Raw genomic sequence first — 27,979 nt, 5'->3', positions numbered from 1 at the left:
GACATACTGGATGTAGACTGGAAGAATAATTACGATGTAGATATACTGTAGGCAACAAACTCCATTCATAAAGGATGAAAAAAGGAAAAGAACAACATAATTTTCTTCATATTTTTTACTTGATAAAACAGACAGATGACTAAACAGAACAAAAAAAGGTGGATAATAAAATGATGACTAAATGAACAAAAAAGCTAAAATTTAAAAAGCATAAAATGTTTAAGATAGTTTAATATACTACTATATCAGATTTACATGTTTTAACATGTAAACAAGTTTTCATAACTTGTGTTTGAAATGGAGACAAAACATGTAAGAGTACATTCTGAAATCAAAGCATGCTATAAAGCATGAAAGCTTATTTGCAAAAGATAAATATTGAAATGCTGGCTTTTCTTGATATAAAAGATAGATGACTGATACATCATTTAAACATCCCATGATTTATGTAGAGTAGGTAATATAGCATAAAACTTTGGATAAAACTCTCGGCATTTTGGTTGTGCCAATTTAAAAAACCTAATAGGGATCATCAGAACATGTGCCACAGTGACACTACAAGAACTACTGAATTACTAACCCTATCTAATGGTGTATGTAGCTTATGCACCTGAACTAATAGTGAATAAATAAGTGTAATTGCATCATATATATTATAACATCTGTTTCTAAAAAATATGGAAACATATGGGACACCTGATTTTTCTCTCGCTCATTTTCAACGTGTTATTTTTGAACCAACCGGCAAGTACTTATTCTCCATTACAACTGATTAGATTACTTTTACGATTTAAAGAAGTAAATTCCATTAAGCAAGGAGGTGGACAGGGAGGGATAAAAATCTTTAAAGCTGTAATATTTGTTTTTAAGAAAAAGATTCAAGTATTTAACTAAAACATTTAATTACTTCAATTTTCTATTTAGCTTCCGATATATGATAAAAGGATCACCAAATGAAAAATAAAATAATCTAAAAACAAAGAGACAAGCAAACATTGCTGAATTTCTTCAAAATTACTCTACTGAGAATTCCAAGTGAGGGTTGGCAGGGGTTCAAATTAGTGTAAGTCTAACATTCGGGACTCTAGGTTTCTGACCCAGGAATTTAAACTTCATTAGCATAGGTCCTGGGCCTTCAATCCACTATATTAATTCTCTTATGAGGACTTCTGGTTTACATCAGGTGGACTCTCAATACACTACACTGAATTTCTAATAAGAACCTTTGGTTTACATCAAGGGGACTTTCCATTTAAAATTTACGAAGGTCCTCAAAAGCAAATTTGAACACCTGGCTGGTGAAGTATGCTCTTAGATATATACCCTTGATTTTCAATCCAAAAAATGATACCGGTATCCTACAACAATTGAAATATTAAGCACCTAATGGGACATTTTTGGGTGTCAAAACAACTTAAAATGACCATAACTTTGAAATTTGAACCTGATCTGAATTTTATGATACAGAATAACTATACAAAAATTGAAAAAGATACTACAATACCTTCAAAAGTTATCATCTGGAAACTGTCAGGGGACAGACAGACAGACTTTTCTAAGGGTATCACTTAATACCTCACCACTTTGCATTGGGGGTGGGGCATAAAAACGACTGAAGGGATAATACAAAGGAGAGAAGCCACAGCAATAAAGGATATTAAGTAGCTGTCTTTGTAAGAATCATGCATAATCTGAAAAATGTGATACACCTAAAAAAAAGCTACATATTTTAATTTTTGTTAATTAAGTTGTTTTATGGGTCTATATCATGAAATGTGAAATTAAGCATTTCAAACGATCTGCTCTTAGGAGATAAGTAACATTGAAAATCCAACAGATTCTATTGCATTTGAGTGTCAATTACAGAATTATCTCCAGTAATTTTGAAATCTACAGTGCATTCTACATCATATTTATCTCCTAAGAACACAGGTTATATGAAAAACCAAAAGTTAATTTCTGTTGACTATGGCAATGTAAGCAAAATATCAAAAATAAAAATATGTAGGCTTTTCACTCATGAATCACATTTTGCATGATTCTTAGCTGGAGTGCTACTTAATCAATCAAATAATCAAAAGATAGAATACAGATACTGTTTTCCAGTGATCATAGATATATGGGTTAAGATAAATACAGCATCAACCCATGAAATATGATGGAATATTTACATTAAAAATACATTCAATGACCAATACACTAACAATGTAATTACACAACAAATAACAAAATGTATAACAATTAATTCCTGAGAATTAAAATATTTGTGATGCAACGAGCCTATTCATACTCAGATTTTTAAAACATAAAAAATAAAAGACTTATATGAGTGACAAAAGAATGCAAATATTGTAAAAATCTGTAAGAAAAAATCAATCTGGTGATCAGAGATACCCCTGCAATCCAAATAGTCCTAGTCTCCTGATTGGAAACTGGAACATATTTCTTTAAGTTCATAACACTGTTTAAAATTAGCAAAGACTTGGCAGAGTGTATCTTTATTTAGCAATCTGGCATTGAAAGTGTTACAGGCAAATGGACATGTGAACCGTTATAGATTTGTCCATCAGATGGAATACAAAGTGCAATTCTTGAAAGCCAAAAGTGTATTAATAAAAACTGTTCTTTTTTTTAAAAATGTATTTTAAGACCAAAATGACAAGTCAACAAAATAACATCTCATAAAAAACTAACACTTCTTAATTCATTTTTAAAATGCATTGTTAGAAACATTTCATAACATACAGAGAATATGCATGTATGTAACTAAAATGATATACCGTATAGCGGGTAATTTTTGCAACCTGCTGTATGAATAGGTAAATGAATTTTCTCAGGTTTTCATTTTTCATGTCTTTGGATTTAATGGAATGAAAACTATATGTAAAATATCTAGACTTAAATTAAGCGATCTTCTCTAAAGCTCACAAATATAGCAAAAATTTCCCGTTATATGGTAACATAAATTTCATCCACTCATAATATAGTTCCATCAACAATACATTTTTACATTACAATGTTATATACACCCAAATTTTAGATATTTACACATTTAGTCTATGTACACCTTGTCTATAATACAATTCTTTACTTCATTTAAATATGAAACCATTTTAACATGTAATAAACTATACAGTTATTGGATTTTGAATTCTTGAGAAATAAAAGCACTATTGCAGCTCTCTTCAAAAACATGATAGAAATGTGTTATAGCTTCCTAACCAGCAATATCATACAGTATAAAAACTGTTAAAGACAATTCATTTTTCTTGTAAAGACAAAAACATTTGATATCAAATACAGCTGCCTTTGTTTCATGACATTTCAGTAAAAATTACTAGTCTACATTTTTTTTACAAGTAAACTTTGAAGAATACAGCTAATGCCATGTTTAAGACCTCTAAACTGTTGCTTTTTAATAGAAGCTACAAAAGAAACATATTAGGTCAGTATTTTTATAAAACATTCAGAAGACTCCTTTTCCCTATACCAAAAATGGCATTATTTTTAATGCTTATAAAAATCTATGTCAGTCTAAGCCAATTATTCCAATGATATATTTTTTTTCTAGATAAAATGAAATTGATGCCATGCTTGACAGAAAATCAACATTTCATCCACAAAAACTCCATGCAACATTATTGTCCTGGGTATTCACAGTGAAACTTTGACAGTTACTTTTTAACATGTAAAGTAATGAGAATGTGGTAAGTGAGACCTAAGAAGAAGTGCTACAATAATATAACCCTCATTTATGAAGAATATCCTGTTTTTAACATATAAAATAATGATAGGCTAGGTAAAAATAAATAAATTTTCTGTAAATGACAAGTTACCATTCTATTAGAATCTGAGACTTACATGTATATACATGTATTTAAGACAAGTATTCAACATCAATAATTTCTGTTTTATTCACTCATTTTCTGAACCTGACCAGTAATAATCCTGTTCTGTTTCAGAGTCTTCATGATTCTCATCGGAACCATCATCATTCATAAACAGACCTTGCTGATCACTAGCTTTCCCAAACAAGTTCTTCATTGGAGAGGCTGATTTCTAAAATATCAATTTATAAAGTATAATTTAGACCTAAATATCATACTCCTGTCTAAATACAATCAAATAGTTCGTGTTTAATTCATTCATAATAGTCTATGTCCACATATCAGTATTTTCCAGTATTTTAAGTTAAAATGTTTGACGAAATAAGATAAACTGTTGTTGAACATGTAGCAGATTTTGGACTCGTATGTCATATCAAATAGATATGGTACAAATCAAACACTGATATATTCTTAAGCAACACTCCAACTAAGAATCATGCAAAATGTGATTTATGGGTGAAAAGCCAATATATTTTCATTTTTGACATTTTGTTTTAATTGCTATAATAAACAGAAATTAACATTTGGTTTTTCATACAACCTGTGTTTTATAGGAATAGATTCAGTAAAAAAACTCCCATTACTTCCAATGCAAACCCATATTTTAAGTGATGCCCCTTGTGAATAAACCTTTAGCAATCAACCAGTTTTATGTATCACTCTTTAAGGTTCATGAGCCAAGTTATCTTTTGCAACTTTCAAAACATTTCTCATGCGGCATTTTTTGGCCATTTCTATGGCTTCTGTACATACAATTTGAAAATGTGCTAAATTTTGTCCCCAGCCCCAACCATTGATTAAAGCGCTGTGAAAAAATTTTGAACAGCAAAATAAAGAACTGGCATATTCTGAAGTGCAAAAATTAAATTTCTTTCAAAATATATCAAATTGAAAAAATATTATTCAATCCCATGGCCACTGGCCTTCTCTTCATGACAGATTGTTCTCCCCAAAATAGGCGGTCCTTGTGACGTCAAATATTTACTATATTTATACCTTAGAAGATAAAAATTATATAGAATGCACTGTAGATTTCAAAATTGAGGGAGATAATCTTTAGATGACACTCAAATATAATTGAATCTATTGGATTTTCAACGTTGATTATCTCCAAAGCACAGACAGATTTGAATGAATAAATACACATTTCATAATATAGACACATAAAATAACTTAATTACAAAAATAAAAATATTTTTCAGATTATGCATGATTCTTACAAAGACAGCTACTTAATAAAACTATAAAGTTCTGGTTCATTGGATCATGACTGCAGAGGAATAAAATCAGAATCCATGTACTCTTTTTACGACTGGTGCCAATGCACCTACATACCAAATATTGATCTACCACATAAGTTGGAGTAAATTGATGTAATTACAACTCTGAGAACAGGATTTGTCGCAAGCAAGGCAACACTAAAGTTTAGCTGTTAACAACATTTGTACTAGATAAGACAAATTTCTATCTTATATTCCTTTCATAGGGTACAGAAAATTTTATTATATTATTTTTTAATGGTAAATTAAATCAGAGCTTTAATTATAGGAAAAAGTGTAAAAATAGTTTAAGCAAAGGATGCTTTAGCAGTGCTAAAAATTCAATAATGCTTCTTTTAATATTGCAATAAGAACCCATTCACCTTTTTTCTGAATTTGTCTTGATTGATTATGATTTAACGTCTTATGGCAGATGATTCATGACGAGAATGATTGCCCAATCAAACAGACCGTACTTTGTACTAGTCCGACATGCTAGACGGAACATTTTGTTTTGTTTTGGTTATTGTTTTCGATTAACAAAAATAAACCTTTTTGTTTTTTTTGTTGACAGGTGTTTTTGACTTATCTAATATCTTGCGGCCCTTCATGTGTCTCCTCTTCTGCAACTGGTGGATATACTGTTCAGCTTCCTTCCTGATTACATAAAGAAAAAGAAATTTAAGTAGAAAGCTTTGCCTTCATGAACTAATGGTTAAATTAATAACAAAAAATTCCCTTGAATACTGTTTAACAGTGCAAATTGTAAGCCTCTTTCAAATTGATAGAAACAAAGTTTGGTTTATTTTAGCTGTACTCAATGATTTACATCGACATAACTCATCAAGTCATTATACACAATATTTCTGAGGTAAGAACACTTACATATTAAATCCGATAGCCAGAATGGAAAGGAGGTAAGCTAGTCTGTCAAGTCTCACAGCAGAATGGAAAGGAGGTAAGCTAGTCTGTCAAGTCTCACAGCAGAATGGAAAGGAGGTAAGCTAGTCTGTCAAGTCTAACAGCAGAATGGAAAGAAAGGTAAGCTAGTCTGTCAAGTCTCACAGCAGAATGGAAAGGAGGTAAGCTAGTCTGTCAAGTCTCACAGCAGAATGGAAAGAAGGAAAGCTAGTCTGTCAAGTCTCACAGCAGAATGGAAAGGAGGTAAGCTAGTCTGTCAAGTCTCACAGCAGAATGGAAAGGAGGTAAGCTAGTCTGTCAAGTCTCACAGCAGAATGGAAAGAAGATAAGCTAGTCTGTCAAGTCTAACAGCAGAATGGAAAGGAGATGAGCTTGTCTGTCAAGTCTAACAGCAGAATGAAAAGAAGGTAAGCTAGTCTGTCAAGTCTAACAGCAGAATGGAAAGGAGATAAGCTAGTCTGTCAAGTCTCACAGCAGAATGGAAAGGAGGTAAGCTAGTCTGTCAAGTCTAACAGAATTTGAATAAGACTTACACATTTTGAAGTTAAATTGGGAATATTTTCCTTTCATCATTAAAAATTTTGCTAAACCTCACACCGATTTCTATAGCATACCTATCTATATTTGTAAATGGACTTTCAAGTGTAGAAGCTGGTGTCTTTTTCTCAGACATTGGTTCTAAGTGAACTCTTGTTAGTGGTGTATAAATTTTATTCAGCAGATGTGGATGTTTCTTTGCCATCTCATCAAATATATCTTCCTCCTCATCATCCATCAGTTTAGGAATCTATCAATTAAAAGTAAATTCTCATAAACCCCAAAAATTGTTACTGTCCCTTTCATACAATTTTCATGACATTCATAATTAGACAACTCATAACCACTCAGTTTGAATTTGATATATTAACTTAACCTAGCATCTTTAGATAGTTTCCTTATATCCATCAGATTAAAAGGATAGAATAGGTAAGGAAATGGTTTTGTGTGTTGAGTTTCATAATTGGTTAATAGAAATATGCAATTAAGCAGAATTCACTGTACTACAAAAACAAATGGTACATGTATTTTAACAGTTATAACAAAAAATATCGCATTAATGGGACATCAAATGATATCCTGCAACGTAATGGTGAGAAAAAAAGGGGATTGTAAAATGGTCTTTTGGAATTTGCTTAAAAATAATCTTGACATGTATTTTTGGTACTTAACAGTTATACAAATTTAAAAAAAAATCCATTGGTCGGTTCACAAGTTATCGTATGGAAACTGTTGTGGGATGGACAGACGGACATGCAACTTCACTTAATACCTCGCCACTTCGTGTGGAAGGGTATAATTAAGAAAATCCCTTAATTATTAGTATTTATACAGCAGTCTGATACTGAATTTACTTAAAACTATGTTTATAGCTATATGAAAACCTAGATGTTGGTTGTGACTAGAAATACTGTGAGCAAGCTCACACAGAGAATACCCAACACTTAAGCTGGATATTTCCCTTTAGAGGCATTGGATTAACTTCATCTTTACAAGATATGTTCTCCAACAAACTGAGGAAGACATTTATTCAATCAAGTGGAGGTAATGTCTTGTGAAAAAAATAAGTTACTAAATAATAATGAAATATTATATAAGGGAAAATAAGTCATCAAAAAAGATATTTTTTTCAGGATTTAAAGCACATACAGTCGAACTTCACTCGCTCGAATGGTTCGAACACCCGGGATTTCTCGACCACAATTCAAAGTACCAAAATTTTCTCCTATATAATCAATATAAATAACCTTGGATTTCTTGAACTTCGATTTCTCAAACACTCGAACTGACTAGTCGGTCCATTCGGTAATGAATCTTAAAGAATAACCCTCACTAACTCGAACTTGTCAGCAATTTTGTCAGCTTGGATAATAAAAGTTGTGAAAAACTGAAACCCTATCATCAATCAGTGTCATTTTAGTTAATTACTGGTAAAATTTGAGTCATCACTAATTAGGTGGTTTTGGTCTTTAACATAACACTGATTGAAGTTCGAGAATGTTCCGAAGTCGGTATGATAAAAGCATGAAAGAAAATCAGATAAAAACAAATTATTGACCAAGGAACTCGAACTCTGAACGTTTTTCAAAGCGAACACAGCATTTTTAATGTCCAAAAATCAACATAATCTTCCGAAAGCGAAAGAAAAAGATCTACGAACTAATAAAATTTTGAAGGAAGTAGGCAATTTCTAACGATAAAGTCGAATGTCAGATATTTCAGGCATGGTTTTAGAATTACACACAACTATATCAAAATTATTCTTAGTCTTATTTTCAAGCAGTATCAAGAAATACCACAGAAATCAAATGTAAGTAACTTATACATAATATAAGGATGAACTGGAATGCAGACATGGGTGAAACCAGAAATAAATGTTCAGAAAAGAATCATGGCTCAGATTTTCTATGTAGATATACGTTAGCATGATACCTTGATACTGCCTTGTTTTCTGTAAGGTGTTGACTCAAATAGATCATCTTCATAGCCTTCATTTTGTTGTTCAATTAACTCCCTTATTTGTTGTTTTCTCTTCAGTGTGCCTTTCCCTGCTGTGATTGCTGTAACTTGGCTGGATTTGGCTACAAAATCAAGATACAGTAAAACCTGCCTTAACATAAGCCTGAAATAGCTGAAAACCTGTCTACACCAGACAATGTTTAAATCCCCTCAAGTCATTTAAATGTATTTTAAACCTGAGTAAACCAAACACTTGTCTAAACCAAACAAATTCTACAGTCCAAACAGGGTTCAGTTTAGACAGGTTTTACTGTATTTTAGAATGTGATCTGATAAGAATAAGATATATTCTTTTCTACACTGTCATGTTAACAATGTTCCGATAATATTGTTCAGTTTCTCTTAGTAAATTTAAGTATTCATAAATAAAAAGAATTAACTGTTAAAATTGATTAATATGAACTAAGAAAACTTCACAGCCACTGTTCTCATTTCAAACAGATTAACTGAAAGTGATTTCTCAGTTATGTCTCCCTCACATTGTTATAGTCATATTATTTTTGCCCTATCATTCACACTTTTGTAAACTTCTACTCCAAATTCACTTTACTTTGAAGGTAGTAAGGACATGTTATGTTGCTGTGTATATTACCAGAAATATATAATCCGCTGACTTTGTGGCAGTCATACCCCTTTGAACTTTGGAATGGGAGGGACATATGTTTTTTCTAAGGCAAAACAAACTTTAATTTCATCCAGATTTAAATTCCTCTATCAATACAGCTATATTTTCCTATAAAAATGAAGGGAAAAGTACTTGAAACATAACTTAGTTTTTATGGGCAAGGAACCATAGCATGTTATACATAGTATACGTGATATATAGAATTTTACCATTAATTTTGTTTGACTTTTTCTTGTTTGGCTTAGGATCATCCTTGTAATACTGTTCTACACACTGTTCACCAGTACGAGTCTTTACTTTCTCTGATACCAAATCCCAGAAGTTTGGATCATCACCTGGTATACTAGCCACAGCTCTAAAAATAAATCATGAACTCAAATCAAATTCTGACATTTAAAACTGCTAGTTACAGAGAGCACATGATACATGTATAAACCTTATTTCAATTTTTAAAATTAAAAGTTAAAATTCTCATAAATTAGAAAGAAAAAAAAAGAAAACAATGGAAAATAAAATAGATCAGTCTTACACGAATGCAAAAAAAAACAAATAATCCATGCTTTTTAGATTTATCATATGTGTGGATGAATAGGAAGTATATAACTATTTAAATACCATAATAAATCTGTCAAAAGACAGGTCTATACTTAGAAAGGTCAATTAATAAAATCAAGGATAAGTCATTAGAAGACTTATAATTTACAATCAATATACTGTTCACAAAAAAAAAAAAAAAAAAAAAAAAAAAAAAATGCATAAAAATCATGAACATTGTCTCAAAATTTGTCCGTAATACATGTAAGTCAATAAAAATTAACAATCCATATAATTCATCTAGATTTTGAGAAAAATATTTCGATTATTTATTTTGGTAATACGTACTTATTCAGTGATGAAATTTCCTGTTTTGACCATGGAAGGTCTTTGTCCTGTTCCTTACTGGCAGGTTTTGGAATCCTACTCTGGGTACGCTTTGCTTTAACAGTGCCAGTTTTTTTGCTGAAATCATTGTCATCGGTTGATTCATCTGAGCTTTGCATTAATTTGTCAGACTTCTTATTCTTGCTATTTTCACTTGTTTTTTTATTGCTTTTATTTCTAGTATTTCTGTCTTTGTCAACACAATCTTCATCACTTGATTCAGCCGGACTTTGCATCTTCTTATTCTTAGGAGTTGGACCTTTGATCCTTTTAAGAGACTCAGAGCTTTTTCCTACATAATATTCCGCGTCTTCATCCATTGATTCGTCTGAGCTTTGGATATTATTACTTCGATGAGACTGAACAATTGCTTTCCTTTTCCTTAATTTTCTTGTGTGTGTGATTTTGTTCACGTTATTTCCATCACTGCATTCTTCAGGGCTTTCTGTCAAATCAGCTGGGTTTTTCCCCTCTTTGGTTTCTAAACTTGCTTTTCTATTGCTTTTTTTCACAGTGTCAGTGTTTCTTATCATATTCTCTTCATCACTTGATTCACTACAGATTTCAGATAATTCATCTGATTTCCTTTTCTTTTGAGTTTGAACACTTGCTTTTTTGCCATTGACCTTTTTTAGTCTATCCTTGTTTGGCTTCACATAGTTTTCACTACTAGAATCCTCTGAACCTTGTGTGAAATAATTAATTGGTGTCTTTCCTCTGTCTCGTAATTCAATACTAGACCTTTTTTCTACATTCATTGTCTTAGTCTTTGTGTCTTTACTTTTGCCATGAGACAAAGACTTTTCAGTTCCCCTACCCTTTTTTGATTTAGATCTTGACCTTTTACCTTTAACTGGTTCATCACCATCCAAGTCTGAGTCCAAATCAACAGAATAAGCATCATAAGCTTTCGGTTCTTTTTTCTCAGATGATGCTATTTTACTATAACATGTTTCCCTTTTCTTATCACGTTGTTTCCTTGATTTACTGTTTCCAACAGTACTTTTTAGATCCTCAACCAGGCTGTCAATATCACTGACACTATCAACACCACTTGACTGAGTGATAGCTATTTTCACTGTGTTTTTGTCAGTGAATTCTTGACTTTTGGTCTCAGATTTTGAATGTTGCTTCTCCTTTTTAGAATTATTTTTCTTCATCACCTTCGCATTTGGTCCAGCATTTGAATCACTTTTCCGTTTTTCTGAAGATTTTCTTTTTGTTTTTGGTTTCTTATGATTTTCAACAACTGAACTTTCACTGTCACATCCATTAGTCATAACTAATGTTGATGAATTCATAAAATTTTGATAAACCTTTGGCAGCGTCTACAAAATAAAGGAATAAAAAATATTACAGATAGAACATATTTAATAATCAGTACAAAGTACAGACATAGTAAGTCGCTTTGCCCATGTAACACTTACTTAATGCATGTGTTTTCATAGGATTGAAATTTATGTATTTTCCAATCAAATTATGTCGAAATCCCAAAACATGGCCTAAATGTGAACATATGACACAGAGATGATCAACATATACAATGTAGCTAACTGAATAAAAAAGATAACACATAAAAACTTAAGACACAGGAAACAAGACGTAACAACAAAAAAAAAAAAAAAACCCAAAAAACTAAAGCACTAACAAAATGAACTCCCACAAAAATCAGGTGCTCCGGAAGGGAAAACATGTCCTGCTGTGCAGCTGCATCGGCCATATTGCAAGTAAGTATAATCCAATAATAATATAGCAACAATAGTGCGAATCTGTGCCAAATACTGTTGACATTAGGGTGTAATTATTACTTTTTAATATTAGTATCATGTCGTAAGTGTAGTAGATAACTTGGTGGAAATAGTGGACAAATATCTGAAATTGACAAAATTAGATTACGGTAATAAAAAAATCACCATAAAGTATATGTCATTATCAATAATTCTTTTTTTAATGTTGAAAATTTGATCTTGAACTTGATATCACAAAGCAATAAAGTTTTACTTGATTTCAAAATAAAATGTATATCTCTCTGAGTGCACTACGATAGCACAACATTCCCAAAATAATAGATCAAATGGGTTTACAAAAAAATGTCATCGATACATCAAGATTTATTTTAGCCGGACCTGAGTATGGAAATTCATGTACCTAGAATATATGACATATTTAAAGAACATTTTACTTAATTTAGTATTGACTAAAATTCCAAATAAAAACTATTAACATACTGAGGTGAGCTATGATTACATCAATTTCCAGTAGAATATAAAATAAGTCTTGTCCCTCCATAGACAGACATGTCAACTTAAAATATAAATAAGGGCAATGTAAACCTTAAAAAATTAGGTTCATGATTATCATAATTCAAATTCCTGTTATTCAGTCCCTTGATTTTTTTTCAATTTATCCTTGTCACTGAGTGAAAAGGAGGCCGATTTTTTTTTATTGACATTACTTTCTGTAAAGACATAAAATATGATCAACAGATAAAAACAAAACAGTAAACAGATAAATTTACATCCATTTCTTTTAGTTGAACAATTCAATCTATGAATCTTACATTCCTGATAATGAGTCAGAGAATACTGTAATCTACTTTGATGAAAGAAATAGTCAATAGTGTTAGTTCATGTTACAATATACTAAATACAAAATTTCATGGTTGACAGTATAACCAAAAATGATTTTACTAAGCCAATAAAAAAAATCAGAAACAGACTAAATTTGAAGTAATTATACAGTAAAAAAGAAATGTAGCAGTAAAATCTAAATTAAAAAAAGATTGGATTTCTAATTTAAGGAGGAAGACCTAGGGTAAGGGACACAACTCGTACAAATCATTGAAACGTTTGTATTCAGCATTTTACATCAATCTCGTGTAAGCATCAAAGTAACTTGGATTGATTTTTTTCTGTTTCAAAGGAAAGCTTGAAAGGCTTTGGTGAAATTTAATATGATACAAACATATCACTGTTTCAAGAGTAATGTTCCTTACCCTAGGTCTACCTCCTTAAATGGGGAAAACAATCATGTCTGATAGTCAAATTAAATCATGGTATTTAGTTAACTACCAAATGAACAACCTACACTGTAAGGTACTGTCATAGTTTTCATTATCTCTGATGCACCAGGAGAGTTATACAATACTTCAAATGTTCCATCACTGTATGTTTTGACCCTTTGACCTGCCCACCATGCTAAAGCTGGCTTGCTGACACGTCCACTTCTTGTCTTTCTAATACCGTCTAATTGAATTGCCACTCCTGATGGTGTACATGCTGAAAAAAAGTAGATAGTGCTCAGTAGCAGTGAGTTATAATATTGTTTTTTTTCTGATTCTTGACAAAAAATTATATGATGTAGTTTTTTTTGTATACCAGCTCTGATACTGTGAAAGTACTATTGTTTGTAGGGTACCAATTTTCATGGTTTTTGTTGGTAAGCCAGTCCACAAACGTTGGTTCCCAACGAAAAGGAGATTCCCATTGATGTATATAATGAAAACCTCAAAACAATGAATTCAAGAATCCAGGAACTTGTGTACCTTTATCCATGAAATTTGGTATCCATGAATTAAAGTACTTTCACAGTATGCAAAAAATTTGACTGAAATATCCTCCAAAATCTTGGGACATAATGAGTTAATTTTTCATTTCATGACAGTTATTCTGAGGAACTGTCAGTCATTTGAAGAAGTCCAGTAAATATTGTCTAGACGAGTTGAGCCAAAGATTCAGTTGGCATTATGAAATTACGATAAATAACATGACATGAATTCAGACAATTTTATGTAGCAAACAAAAATGAGGAAATTGTCGAAACTGGAAGTAAACCTCCAGCAAAAAAGAGAGAACAGAACGGTCAAATCTAGATTTGAAAAAGCATAAGAAAATCTTGTCTGATGTATTGTGAAAATTATTTTTGGACATGAGAATTCCAGGAATAAAATTGACTACAGACCTTCTCTCTGACTCCAAGCTTAAAACTACATATTGAAGAGAAAATATTACTAGCAAAGGTCAGGATACATTTTTTTCAAGAATATTGATCAAATTTGGGGAAATTAAGGTTTTCATTGGCTTCACTCACCTGTAGAGCTTGCAAATTTCTGCTTTGTTGTTTGCACTTTAGAAGTTAAGACACTATCCTTGTTCCTAAAAATAAACACAAATAGTAAATCATTAAATTGAGTGAAATATGGACACATAATCTAAAGGCTACTGTAAATTAAATTGAAATTATTATTTAAATCAGTTGCTTATCAACCAAATTTCTGGTGAAAATATAAACAAGATTTATTTACTCTTAAAACTCATAGAAGGAACCTACAAACAGGGTGCATACACATTTTTTACCACAAAAATCAAGCACTTTTTAAAGACTCTCAACACATATTTTCAGGATTTTTAAGAACCAAGATTTTTTATAATACAGACTTTGTAAACACCAATGTTCATAAAGATCATAATAGAATGCTGGGATTATGATCCATAGGGCTTTTAAGTCTTATATCTTATTTATATTTTATTGAGAAATTCCACTGTTGAAAGCATATTGAACCATACTGATTCATATTTTGTTTGCTACTTCTGGGTGTAACAATATGATGCATAGCTATTATTACAAAACGTATTACAGTGTAGATATAGTTTAGCATCACATTGACACATGAAAGTTTTCATTGACAGGATTGTAATTTATACACATGAAAGTTTTAATTAACAGAATTGTAATTTATACACACTTAAGAGATTTCATTGACAGGATTATAGTTTATACACATGAAAGTTTTCATTAACAGGATTGTAATTTATGCACACATGAGAATTCATTGACAGGATTGTAGTTTATACACACGAGAGTTTTCATTGACAGGATTGTAGTTTATACACACGAGAGTTTTCATTGACAGGATTGTAGTTTATACACACTAGAGAATTCATTGACAGGATTGTAATTTATACATACATGAGAATTCATTGACAGGATTGTAGTTTATACACACGAGAGTTTTCATTGACAGGATTGTAGTTTATACACACGAGAGTTTTCATTGACAGGATTGTAGTTTATACACACTAGAGAATTCATTGACAGGATTGTAATTTATACATACATGAGAATTCATTGACAGGATTGTAGTTTTTACACACTAGAGAATTCATTGACAGGATTGTAATTAATACACACATGAGAATTCATTGACAGGATTGTAGTTATACACATAAGAGTTTTTATTGACAGGATTGTAGTTCATACACATGAGTTTTCATTGACAGGATTGTAGTTCATACACATGAGTTTTCATTGACAGGATTGTAATTAATACACACATGATAATTCATTGACAGGATTGTAATTTATACACACATTGACAGGATTGTAGTTCATACACATGAGTTTTCATTGACAGGATTGTTGTTTATACACATGAGCAGGGTTTGACACTAACTTTTTGTGATAGGTAGCCCACAGGACCATGTGATAGATAATTAGGTAGTCCTCAAAATTATTTTGTGGTCCTGTTCTTAGGACTAATGAAATTTTAAGAACTAATTGAGATAGCCCACAGGACTACCGATTGATATTTCAAGGTAATCCTCCTAGAAATTAGGTAGGCATAGGACTACCGGACTACTGTTAGTGTCGAACCCTGATGAGAGTTTTCATTGACAGGTATGTAGTTTATACACACAAGAATTTTCAATGACAGGAATATAGTTTATACACACAAGAGATTTCATTGACAGGATTGTAGTTTTAACTCTTTTAACAACCACTCCCTTTGCTTTGCTTGTGAACTGCATGGACAAGAGATGAGCCATGTAAGCCTTACTCTTGCAAAATTCCTCTTAAATGTTTCTTGAACCTGTGATTCTTTCTTATCATATTCTTCTGTGTATACCGCTTACTCTTTTTCAACTTTTCTTTGTTCTAGAAGGGTGGTGCTTGGTATACACCAAAACAATGAGTTTCCAGATTTGTTTTTGGAGACATAATATTTTCAGGAATCAGAACCGAAGTTGTCAACAGAAGACAACATTGCAACCATTTCATATTTTTGAGAACAGTTTCATGTGAAATAAACAAATAGTTTTACTGCTATTTAATAGTTGTTTTATCCATCAATGCCGTTTCCTTGCATTTCACAGTTTGTACGAAAAACCATGACTAGCTTCTTATTTTTTCTTTCAAAACACACCGTTTTATTGTAACTTCTTCACATGTGTGCGGTTGAGCATTAAATACACAATAACGGGAGTGCCAACCTGTCCTCAGGCCCATTATCATTTAATTATCAAAAAACAAAAGATCAATTTCAAAGGTGAATACAATTTTCACCAATCCTTTAATCCGCTTAATGAACTGTTTCTCAGTGCACATTTCACATGGAAACTAACTTTTTTCATTGATACTTCAAGGAGTTTCAAGGACCTTCCTCTAATTTCAAGTCCTTGATTTTCCTATTTTCTTTTCCAGGTACATCCTAGAATTTAAGCAACTGTACTAACTCACTACCAAAATCAACTGATACTTTAACAGTCAAAGGATATATTCTATATGACATGTACTTACGATAATCTTCTTAAATCTGCAAAATGTCTTGTCACATAGGTTTTCCAATGCTTTGGAAATCCATTGGAAAATGCCTTCACCATATCTTTTGAAAAACCTGAAAAAACATATTTAAAGGTAACATGATAGTCTACTACAAATTTAATATGCACCAACACTGCTTAAAATGTTAAATAACCAATGCATCCTGAAAACTATCAAATTACCAAAATTCTGTCGCCAGAAAAATTGCCAGCTGCCATTTTTTGTCGTCAGTTTTCAGAAATTAGAGCCAAAGGGTGCCAAAAAAAGTTATACTTTTTAAAAAAAGACAGTATTAAGTTCACTGATGAATTATCTTTGTCAATTCATCAAAATAACCTCTCCTATCATGACATACATGTAGCCAAGATTCACTCTTGATGCATGTATAAAGCAGATTTTTAGTTCTAGTCTGTCACTTTCATATGCATAAAATATGAAGTACTACTCCAGAAACAGGTATTTTACTTCTATCTATTCTCATACAGTCCCTGATTTTAAAACATGCATGTTCAGCTAATGGTCTAATTTATCTAATTCAATATAATTTACTTTTTTAAAATTATTTTTTACAAACTTGATTCTTTTTTTCAAGTGATAAAATTTCTATCAAACTACAGTTTGTACCATGAACCATTAATTGTGTCCGTTTAATTATCTTGATATCTGAATAGCATTTCCTTAATTAGATTTTGGGAATCCCTATTCTATTTGTTTACCGATTTTCCCGCCAAAAAAGTCAGATGGCAAAAGTGTAAACAAATGTCATTCATTTTCTTTTATCAATTCTTTCATTTCGAAGTATTTAGACACTTCCTGATGGGATAATCATTGTAAATTGGATTTAGTTAATTCTGTTGTTACGTAAGTCTGTTTCTGAATGTATTACATGGTTAAATAAGGCTGTGAAACTTGTGCATAGCTGCGTGCACATGGCCTTAATTGTGTTTACCTTCGACCATATGATGAGAGTTTTGATTGGCTCAATAATATATTTACATTTGATTGACACCTCCTATTGGAGGATATTGAGGATATTGTCAGTCCAGTCGCCTGGTCTAATTATCTCTAATTGCCTTTAGTCATAAATTGGTCATAGTCATTTAACTCTGACCAGGTGTCAACACAATTGTTTAATTGGAGAGAATATCTGTTGCTGATAAACTTCCTGTCAATTTCAATATACAAAACATAGGTGCCAAGAAAATCGCAAACTGGCTTTTTTTGTCGCCAGATAAAATAAAAATCGCAAATTGCAACATTGGGGAAGCCCAGTGCGACCCCTGATTATCTAAAACTGATATAGAGTCAAACCTTGAAAGCTACAATATCAAATTATCTATAACTGATGTATAGTCAAACCTTGGAAACTATGATATCAAATTATCTTAAACTGATGTATAGTCAAACCCTGAAAACTACGATATCAAATTATCTTAAACTGATGTATAGTCAAACTGTGAAAACTATGATATCAAAGAGTAATCAAGGGAACCAAGATTCTAGCAGAAATCAAAAGAATGTAATCCAGGGACAAAGACCAGACATGGAAAACAGATACACACAACAAAGAACATAAATAACCAAAATAATATATACAAAGCAACAAAACTAAAAATGAGCAACTCAGACCACTAAAAAACTGGGAGCATGGACCAGGTGCACTGATTGGGTAAGTAAGTGTCCTCTGCTTTTCTAGAAACACATGTCAAGCTGCTCATAAAAAGTCAGGTCTGGGGTAGACAAAGGAGGAAATACTCTCAAAATGCTGTATAGTCAAGCCCTGAAAGCTGAACTTCAAATGTATTCGAAAATTAAGATCTGTGAAGTTTCTCTCTTTTTGTAGAGCTGTTTAGCCTTTCATACAAAATAAAGACTCCTACTTGCTTTAACTAATGGCTGAAACTTAGTGCACTCATTACACCTGCATAAAATAGGAAGGTATAAAGTCTGTGATATTGCTGATTTTCTCAAAACTACCTCCTTTTTTATTGGAAAAATATGTCATTTTTTAATTTGGGAAATTAGAAATAATCCTACAGAACCTCAAATTCGTAAATAAGTTAAATGATTAATCTTAAAGACAAAGATAAGAAAAAGATACGTCTTAATTAATAGGTGTAATTTTAAACAGAAACACTGTATTTATATGAATCATGATTGTTTGCACTGTCAACCATGGGGCCCTATAGTTTGTGAATAAAATCATTTTCTTCTATTCTACCCTTGGACTATCGACTGGAAAAAGGTTTATCTTATTTGGGATTATCTATAAAGAGCCATTTTCTGGACAAATCAGGAAACTTTCAGCAGAGGAAATGGCCTTATTTCGAAGATAATTTAAGGCAAAACAAAATCACTGAAAGTTATCAGAATTTCAGTTCTTTCATCAACCTTAACTCCTCCTTTATGCTTGATGAAATTTTATATGCACCTTATTTTGAAATTTGATTTTGATAAATGGGGAAATCAAAAATTGTAACATCGACTTTGATATTAATTCGGGTGAATGGCAGTAGGTACCTATATTGTATCATAAACTGGTCTAGGGAATTTCAGGAAATACATGTAATAATTAGCACTTGCTTTTATCATATCTCATATAAATGGACAGCTTAACATTGACTTTGCCTTCAACTCAGATGCTTGGTAGTGGATATCCAATTGTTTCTGTATATACTCGTTAAAGCAATTGGAGGATTTTTAAACATTTTTTTTTTAAATGACGCAGTTAAGTCATTGTTCACCTGCCATTTTGATATTTGAGCAGAAGATTATGAGGTTACTACTTATTAAGCAAGAAAAAAAATCAGATACTCAAATGGACATATCAGCAATTCTTACACACTCTATCTGAGGGGAATGTAATGTAGATATCAAAGAGCATAGTAACTAACCTGCTTCTAACATATCCAAGGAACTAATTTTCCCCTGCAGTCTATAAATAGATCCTGAATTAGTCACTAAAGTTCTTTTGTCTTTGATATATTGTATTGCTGTACTGTGCCAGAACTCATCGGAATCTGGACCTCTGAAATAAAAGAATATTTATCATATGAAAGATAACACAGTTTAAGTACTGTTAAGTCACGAAAAAAATAAAACAAAGTTGTGGCCACAACTCACATGATGGATTTCTTTGTTCCTGGATTACATTCTTTTGATTACCGCTATAATCTTGGTTCCCACGATTACTCTTTCATTAACACAGATCTTTATGATGCAAGTTTAGTTTTGAAATCCAAATCTTAAAAGTAAATAACACAATTATTTTTTGTTAAATGATTATCTTTAAAAAACAAAAAAAAAAATTTAAAAACACAAAAAATTATAAATATCCCACCCTTTTTTACCCTCCACACAAACTTCTTCTGTATCTCTAATTGGTTTGATGATCCAGTCTGTTAATATATACTCTTTGTTCTTCGTGGCCATTTCCTGTGAATGTTTAGGATCTGAATTTTGGTCTCCTGTGTTGTGAGTTAATTCATCCTTTTTACTTTTACTGATAAATTTCCCAGAAGTCCCCCTTGCACTATATCTAGTCTTCTTTCTAGTCTTCTTTTTTTCAAACTTATTACTCTCCTCATTCTTGCTTGTAGCATGATCTGTGCTTTGTGTAACATCATCTAATAAAGAAAGTTCCTTATTTAAATGGCTTCAAAATATTTAAATATTAATTATTTGGGCTAACTGAAGGCTAAGACACTGAATAAAACTAGCAAAAAAATAATGAGCAATGCTCACTACACTTGATACCCCCACTACCCCACTTGATAAAATGCACATTTTGACCTCCAAATTGGATCAAATCTAAAATATGAGGTACACAATGGGAATGTGTAATGAACATTCTGTAAAAGTGTCATTAAATTCAATTCAATGTTTGTAGGAGTAATGGACAAGAGATGGATATCCCTCAGTGTAACAGATTGAAAGATGGACATTTCTAATACTATTTATCCTTACTCAAAGTGGAGGGGGGTATAATAATAAATGCATTTTACCATTTATAAGTAAATATTCATACTAAAAATTGGCATGTTTTTTCATACTAAGAGATACAAAATTTCATTATGTTGATAAAGTGTATGCAAAGTTTGAATTATATAGACTTTTTATAAAAATTAGGCAAAAAATGTAAGAAAAAAATGATCAAATGAACACTGAGCAAAGTTTGAAAATATTAGTTTTATAGTTTTTGAGTGTCATACTACACAAATTAGGTAACCCTAAGTATAATGGATGGAATAGAACTTTATTCTATGCTTTCATTTTTGGTGATTCCGGTAAAAATGTGTCAAACGTTTTTTTTTTAGGGTGGCAATGGTACATATCATGCATATAATTTAAAATCTGTAAATATCACATTAATTTTGTTAATACTGTTAAAAGGCTGGAAAATAAAGCTAATTGAAACTATTCATTTCTGAGGATTTTCTTTGTCATGTCCAAGAGGATTTAAAGTTTTAAAGAATTATGAACAGCAGGAATCCTGTTATATATATCCAGTAACAAAACAACATACAAATATTTGGCAACTGATTCATAAATGGTATAAAAGTATCTAAAAAAATTATATTGAAATGAATAAGCGGTGGAGTTTAATTAATAAACAATAAATTATGAAACTAAATAGCTTTGAGAGGTCTCATTTAAATTTATAGCTTAAAATTTAAATAATCATACCTTGTTGCAAACAGGAAAAAAAACACACTGTTTGATCTTATAAGATTGGTAGAGAAAGCTAAACCGTACCTTGATCAGATTCATTTACAAGATCTTCATCTTCATCTTCATCCAGAAACTGTACCTTGGAAAAATAATTCTTTAGACACATCTTCCATTTGATGGGGAAACCTGAATGGAAGGACTTAGCTAACTCTTCAGTAATTCCTATCAATAAACAGTCAATTACATTAAATGACAAGACAGTGTGAATGAATTAGTTTACAGTTAACATTTGGACAAGTACAAAGGGTGATGGGAAATAATCTGGGAGAAAAACCCCATAACAATCAGTGTTCCAAGATTAAAAAAAAGAGTTACCTTTGGAATGTTCCCCCCAAAAATATCTAACTATGCTTGCTGTTTTCTTTTCAGGATAGACATCAATTTTAATTTCCATCCCTTAATAATATAGTTATACCAAGGAAATATAATAAATATTATTCTAGTACCCTGGTTAAATACAATACAATTGCCTTCTTTATTATTCTTTTTTTTTTGTAAACAATGATAAAACTTCAGCCAACTATCTTATCTGAGATTTTTTAAAATAGATTTTTGTGTGAAACTTATTTTACACTGAGTGTATATCATCAGATGTCATATATGAGCTTGGGTTCAACTCACCACAGGTGTAGTTTAAAGGAATAAAAAAATGGAACTGTACATGTAAGTAGATATAAATTTTAGTTATTTTTTATACCATACATCAAGTTTAAAACCGTCTGAATACATTTGTACATGATTTGTCATTATCATTTTCTAAAGACATAAACAAATTAGTTGGTAATGTCTTAATATTATCAACAAATATCACTTTACAACATAAATACTATGTTGTATCATTACTTTACCTGCCTCTAAAGCATCTAAAGTCTCAATATTTCCCATCAGGACATATCTGGATCCATTAGCAGTTCCAACAACATTTTTCTTTACACGGGTGACAACTTGACTACTGTGGTAAAACTGATCATCATCAGGGCTGAAATACATATCATGACAGTATTGTATAAATCTAAACTTGAGACAAGACAATTCTTTCTATCTCAAGTTCCCTTTCAAGTTACAGCAACTAAATGTCTCATCACAACCGTCAGTTGTGATTTAATAGCAAAACAAATGTCAGAAAAACTGGAAACAACTTAAGGTTACAAACTATTAAATGGACTGATGACCATTAATGGGTAGTAAAATTAAAACCTGTCCAATAGAACCACTTTGGGATTTTCAAAGTTTAGCAAGTGTTAGGTTTACCTAAGTTCAAATACATTTAAATAGATATAAAGGAACTTTCAAAAGTGTCTGGTTTAGACAGGTTTCATTGTATTTCATATCAAACCTACTGCTTTTTCCCTTCAACACAAACAGCCTTGATTCCTGGTAAAGGTTTGATGATCCAGTTATACAATTCATAACTGGTTGTTTCCTTCTCAGCCTTCTCATTATCTGTTGAAGCCACCTCTGTATTGATGTGTTCCTGGTCACCATTCCTTTGTAGAGGTTGATCAGTATCTAAAGTATGGTGTGGATAGTTTGGTTCAGCAACAATATATTTATCAGCTGCATGCCTATTTCTCTGAGAGTTATTCCCCTTGTTAGGTTTGAGATTTTCCTGTTCTTCATCAGATTCTGTCACTTCTTTGGATTGAATCTGAGATATGCTTTCATTATTAGGAGACAATAGTTTAATCTTATTAAAAAGACTTGCAGCAGATTGGGATGTATTAAAAGTAGATTGTGTAGTATTAAAAGTATTATTCAGTTCCGATTTGTTCGTTAAAACTTCACTATGTGTTTTCTTTGGAGCAGTCAAATCATTGACAAGCTGACTGAGGTTATGTGTGCTACCATTGAGAAAACTCCTTGATATATTGATGGGTAAAGGTGACTTTGATGCAGAGAGTAATGATTTATCTTTCAGGCTGTGAAAAATTTGACTTTTCTGTCCTGCACATGCTGGTTGGGTAATCTGTTTTGCAGGATTGAATGTGTGGCCACTAAATAACAAATTCTGAAAAAAAAAAGTCATTGCTTTAAGTTCAATGTACGATTACAAATTTATTTCTTCATAATATAAAGCTAATCTCAAAAATATGGAAATTCTAAAGTATCCTGTTTTTTTTTTTTAAATATACATGTTAAACAAGAACGGATTCAAGAATATCAGGGTATGATGTTCAAGACTGACCTATTCATAGATGCCAACCCCCTTTTGAAACAATCAGTAATATCACTAATTTTGAACACTTTTCAGTAGTCATTTAAAAACCTTCAAATTAAAGGTCCAGCATGGTCACTGACTGCAATAGTGTCATTATGTTCAATAAGAGAATTGGTAAATAAAGTTTCGGTATCTGTCACTTGAAGTTCCATTGGGGATTCTTTCTTTTAAGGCTAAAAACCACTAATTCCACTTTCCATAGGCTTCTATGCTAATTTCACAATATTCAATGGCTTCTCTGGACTTTACCTTAACTTTAACCTGCAGAGGACTATATATCAGCATGATTCTACATATGTCAGCTCACAATCCTCAGAATGGCATGTGGGGTTAGCAGACTTGCAGTGCAGTACTGGTCACCGGAAGTGAAGGGTCTATAAATAGCATGGGAAATCCCAGTGTTTTCACAAGATAGGGGTATATTTAAAAATCATTATGGAGATTAGGCTTCACATCACAAGAAGCAAAATGCACCTATAAAATGTACAGAAATGTTTTTCCTTTCAGAAACTGTTTAAATTTTTTAAATAAGGTGAGAACTTTTTTCACAGCACTATGAGGAACAGGGGTAATTTCTGCGTAGGACTATTTTTGCGTACGTTCCAAATGCTCATTGGTTGAATTGGTGGTCTGTAACCTTTAAAAAATGATGAAAGTTTTTGGTTTTCATATGGTAACGTTGCATTGTATTCATGTTTTTTTGGACTCCATATGCCACTTACAGTCGGCATGAACCGTGTAAAACTATGACGTCTTGTTAACAATAAGTGCAATACACATAATTTTCCCTCGATAATTCAGTTAGGATATTCCAATGTATATTCTGGTCTAAAACGTTGCCCTGTTGTCTTTTTTTTAAGGTGCAGGCAGTCCTGATTCATACATCATCATTTTGGTTTGGACTGAAAATTGTGTGGGAAGTAGGAAAGGGGGACAGCGACAACTATCTTTTCATTTCGGACCTCAGTTAGTGTACCAAAAGATGGATTGGTAACTCAAAAGAAAACCAGAAGCATTTTACGATTTCTAAAAACCGGATTGGACTGAAATGGCAACAATAAAAATCAAATTTGAATGACGGCTATTGGGAATCCGAAAATATTAGACTATTGACCGCAATTGCGTCATTTTGACACCAAAATCTTAAAAATTACCAAAAATTCATGAGGGTTGGCATGTCCTATTGACTAGAACAAGTGAAACTATCATTTGGACAAGTAAAAGTTAAATTATATGTGCCTGGAGAACAACGAAAATATATTCATTTTTCAATATTCATTTACTAAAGAACAACTTAGATTTTAATATTTAGGCAAGTAGAATTTTCATCAACATACCCAATAGGACAAGGTTTATAAAATATTAATGTCATATCCTGAACATCATTATCCTTACTGCCATAAACATTGTTTATACTGATATTCACGCTAGCTTATTTGTAACCTTCTGCAAAAATTTAAATACTGGTACCTTTGGAACTGGACTTCTGTGATAAAGTTCTTCAAACAAATCACCGCTTGAAAGAGACTGTATGTAGCTCATCTAGAATCATAAGTAATGTACACTTAAGTTGTCATAAAAAAAATATACAAGTATCTATAAGTACATGTAATTCACAAAAAGTAATGGGTACATCACCTATATCTTGTAATTGCTTACACATGCATGTTGAATAACATATTTCATAATTAAAATCATTTTGATAAGGAGTGACCTAGAGTTTAAAAAAACTGTGCCATAAAAACAATCCTTTTGCTCATATTTACATGTATATTAAAAACCCTAAAGCATTTGTTTACAATTTATACATGTACATTGAACATATATTTTAAACATGCCCTCACTAGGTTAGCAATATAAATAAAATTAAAAGAATGTGTTTGAGTGTTCATAGCAATCTACAGAAGTACATGTAACACAAAAATACATTTTTATAAAAGTGCTATATCATTGGTTCTCAATCTCCATTTTGATACATTGATGATTAAAGTGAATGCATGTGCCCAAAAAAATTAATACATAAATATATGATATTTCCTTAAGTCAAGTGCTGGTATTGATGATGCAGGGAGATCTACTGCAGTGCTTGAGAGTACAATAATTGTGTTAAGAAAGACACAGGACTAAAATTCTTCTTGTTTTCTGTCAGCTATTTACTTTGTAAGGCATGGACTTCTCAGGATGAACAGTTATTTTTGAACACAGGATACAAGTACATTACTGAAACTTTGTGTATTAGACTTAGCAGCTTTGAAACATGTACAAATGATAGAGGTGTAATGATACATTTTTTCTCAAACAACACATATCGCGATATTAGATGTAGATGGTACATATCATGAGACATTTTAAAGAGATGTGTATTCTTCATGGGTGCCGCCATGTTCTACAAAACAAAGCCACTTATGCAAGACAGGAAATAAAAAGGATTTGATCCATCATTCCATATGAAATAAAACATTTAAGCAATATTTCATTTCTCTGGGTAATTAAAACAATGCTACCTATAATACTAATACCAATGAATTAATTTAAAAAATAGCATTGTATTGTTAGTATTGTAGGCAGCCACAACATACCGTTAACAGAATTGTCCCCAAAAAAATACAGCAATTTCTGCACATATGGAGAATCGTTTCCTCTTTAATAAATGAGCCTGATAAGCTTTGACAGTTCAACAATTCATAACAAAGGTATAAGACATACAAATGCCATTATGGAGATAATTAACAAATGTGCTTCATATTTTGCAATATGAATCTACATTTGGCCAAGTACAAAAAAATATGAGTTCAATTGACTGTATTGTCCCAGTCCCCTTTTGAAACGATGGGTAGGAAGGGATTTTGTTTGGGGGTGGGGGGTAATTTGTTGTTGTCTTATTCATAAATTAAAGCTTCCTTTAACCTCAAACTACTCAAATTCTGCATTGTAAAACCTTTTAATACACAGTGTTCGACACTTTTGTTTGACTACTTCAGAAGTAAGTCAAAAGTCCAGTTCGAAATGGTTACATACCAATAAAAAAAATCTAGAATACTGGCAGTGAAAAAAAAATAGTCAATTGTTTGTCCTTGCTTTGTTTTTCTCATTTTGGCAAAAAAGGTTTAGGGTTGGTGGAAAAAACAAGGGTTGTTAGGGTGACTGGAACCACACAAATATTTATCGGTGTATTTTTTATTTGGCCTTTCTTTAAGTTTATGGAATAATAAAAACAAACATTGTAAAATTGACATAACTACATAAAACAGACATGTATTATGTAAAAATTGGTTTGTGTCCACAGGGAGCAAAATGGTAATGATGCCAAACAATTTAAAAATAAGAATTACAGATTTGTTATATCATTGATAATATATTTTTTTTCAAGATGGAAGATGGCTTTTTTCAGCATTTGAATTTACCAAAAACTGTTTTGTGACATCCCAATGAAACACATAAAACATCTGACCAAGGAGTGTATTTCAGGGGGAGAAGTCACTTGCAATAGTCTAAACAGATCACTACCATTGCTATTTTTAAATTATTGCCAATTTTCTAAATTTCTCTTTAAGGTAAAAAAAAAATTATTAAAAATTTTAACTCAATATAATAATTATACCAAATTAAAACTTTCTTATCTGCAACTTTTCTACTGATAATTTTCATGACATGTATTTTACCTTGTTTAAAATGGAAGCTAGTACTTAATGAGTATTATAACTGCAATCATGATTTTTTTTCTTTTTCCTGCAATATACATTGTCCATTGAAAATCTTGTAGGCTTTTAGTACCCAGTATGTCAGTATAAAGTCCTGACTTTTAAGAATTAGCCATCCCTAGGCTATAAAGAGATGGGTGTTTGTGAGGGATCCTCGGTCATGAGACGTGAACAGAGGCATTTTTTAAAATCTGGACTCTTACTGAAAAGAGGGCAACCAAGCATTATAAAAAGAAGGCCGTTCCTCACCACCACCAAGACGGTACTATGGTCCCCACGGAAATGTGGAAGATCATGAAAAAACATCACAGTAAATCAACATGAATTTACCTCGTAGCCCAAGCAGTTTTTCATTTAAGCATAATTTGTTTTTGTTTTGATCAAACCGCCTTTTCGTGCTTCAACGTCACTATCAGTTGTGCGCTTGAACGGGGATAAAGTCAATGTTAATTTTACGCTTCGCAATAACATTGATCAAATCGATAATTTTACCGGAACGAATTACAGCTTAAAGTCTATGTTTGTGTTAAAAATTAAAATTAAAGTATTATTTTTTTCTT

General features: G+C 31.7%; 1 protein-coding gene across 1 annotated transcript; it reads right to left on the bottom strand.

Annotated features, from left to right (window-relative positions):
• Positions 1–100: 100 nt before the first annotated feature.
• Positions 101–27,845, bottom strand: LOC148626264 (uncharacterized). The gene is made up of 16 exons (XM_088570129.1): positions 27,750–27,845; positions 25,189–25,260; positions 22,841–23,508; positions 22,349–22,479; positions 21,525–21,662; positions 20,110–20,395; positions 19,664–19,797; positions 16,746–16,842; positions 14,259–14,323; positions 13,257–13,447; positions 10,131–11,497; positions 9,458–9,603; positions 8,537–8,685; positions 6,682–6,854; positions 5,698–5,803; positions 101–4,059 (listed from the first exon to the last, which is right to left on the bottom strand). The coding sequence occupies exons 1-16, from the start codon at positions 27,771–27,773 to the stop codon at positions 3,916–3,918; spliced, it is 3,891 nt and encodes a 1,296-aa protein (XP_088426255.1). The 5' UTR covers positions 27,774–27,845; the 3' UTR covers positions 101–3,915.
• Between the last annotated feature and the right edge of the window lie 134 nt (positions 27,846–27,979).

The sequence above is a fragment of the Perna viridis genome, chromosome 2 (assembly GCF_037379345.1).
Source record: "Perna viridis isolate PV_CMFRI_1.1 ecotype Kerala chromosome 2, ASM3737934v1, whole genome shotgun sequence".
Lineage (NCBI taxonomy): Eukaryota > Metazoa > Mollusca > Bivalvia > Mytilida > Mytilidae > Perna > Perna viridis.
Note: the sequence above shows the minus strand (reverse complement) of the source record. Positions and strands in the feature narration are given on the sequence as shown.

Bases quoted from the DNA above. Each gene is read 5' to 3' on its own strand.
- LOC148626264 (XM_088570129.1), bottom strand. From the start codon at position 27,773: ATGAAAAACTGCTTGGGCTACGAG. The intron at 23,509-25,188 runs GTACCAGTATTT...TTTTTTTTTCAG, and splicing joins ACAGAAGTCCAGTTCCAAAG to AATTTGTTATTTAGTGGCCA. The intron at 14,324-16,745 runs GTAAGTACATGT...GTTTATTTTTAG, and splicing joins GCAGATTTAAGAAGATTATC to GAACAAGGATAGTGTCTTAA.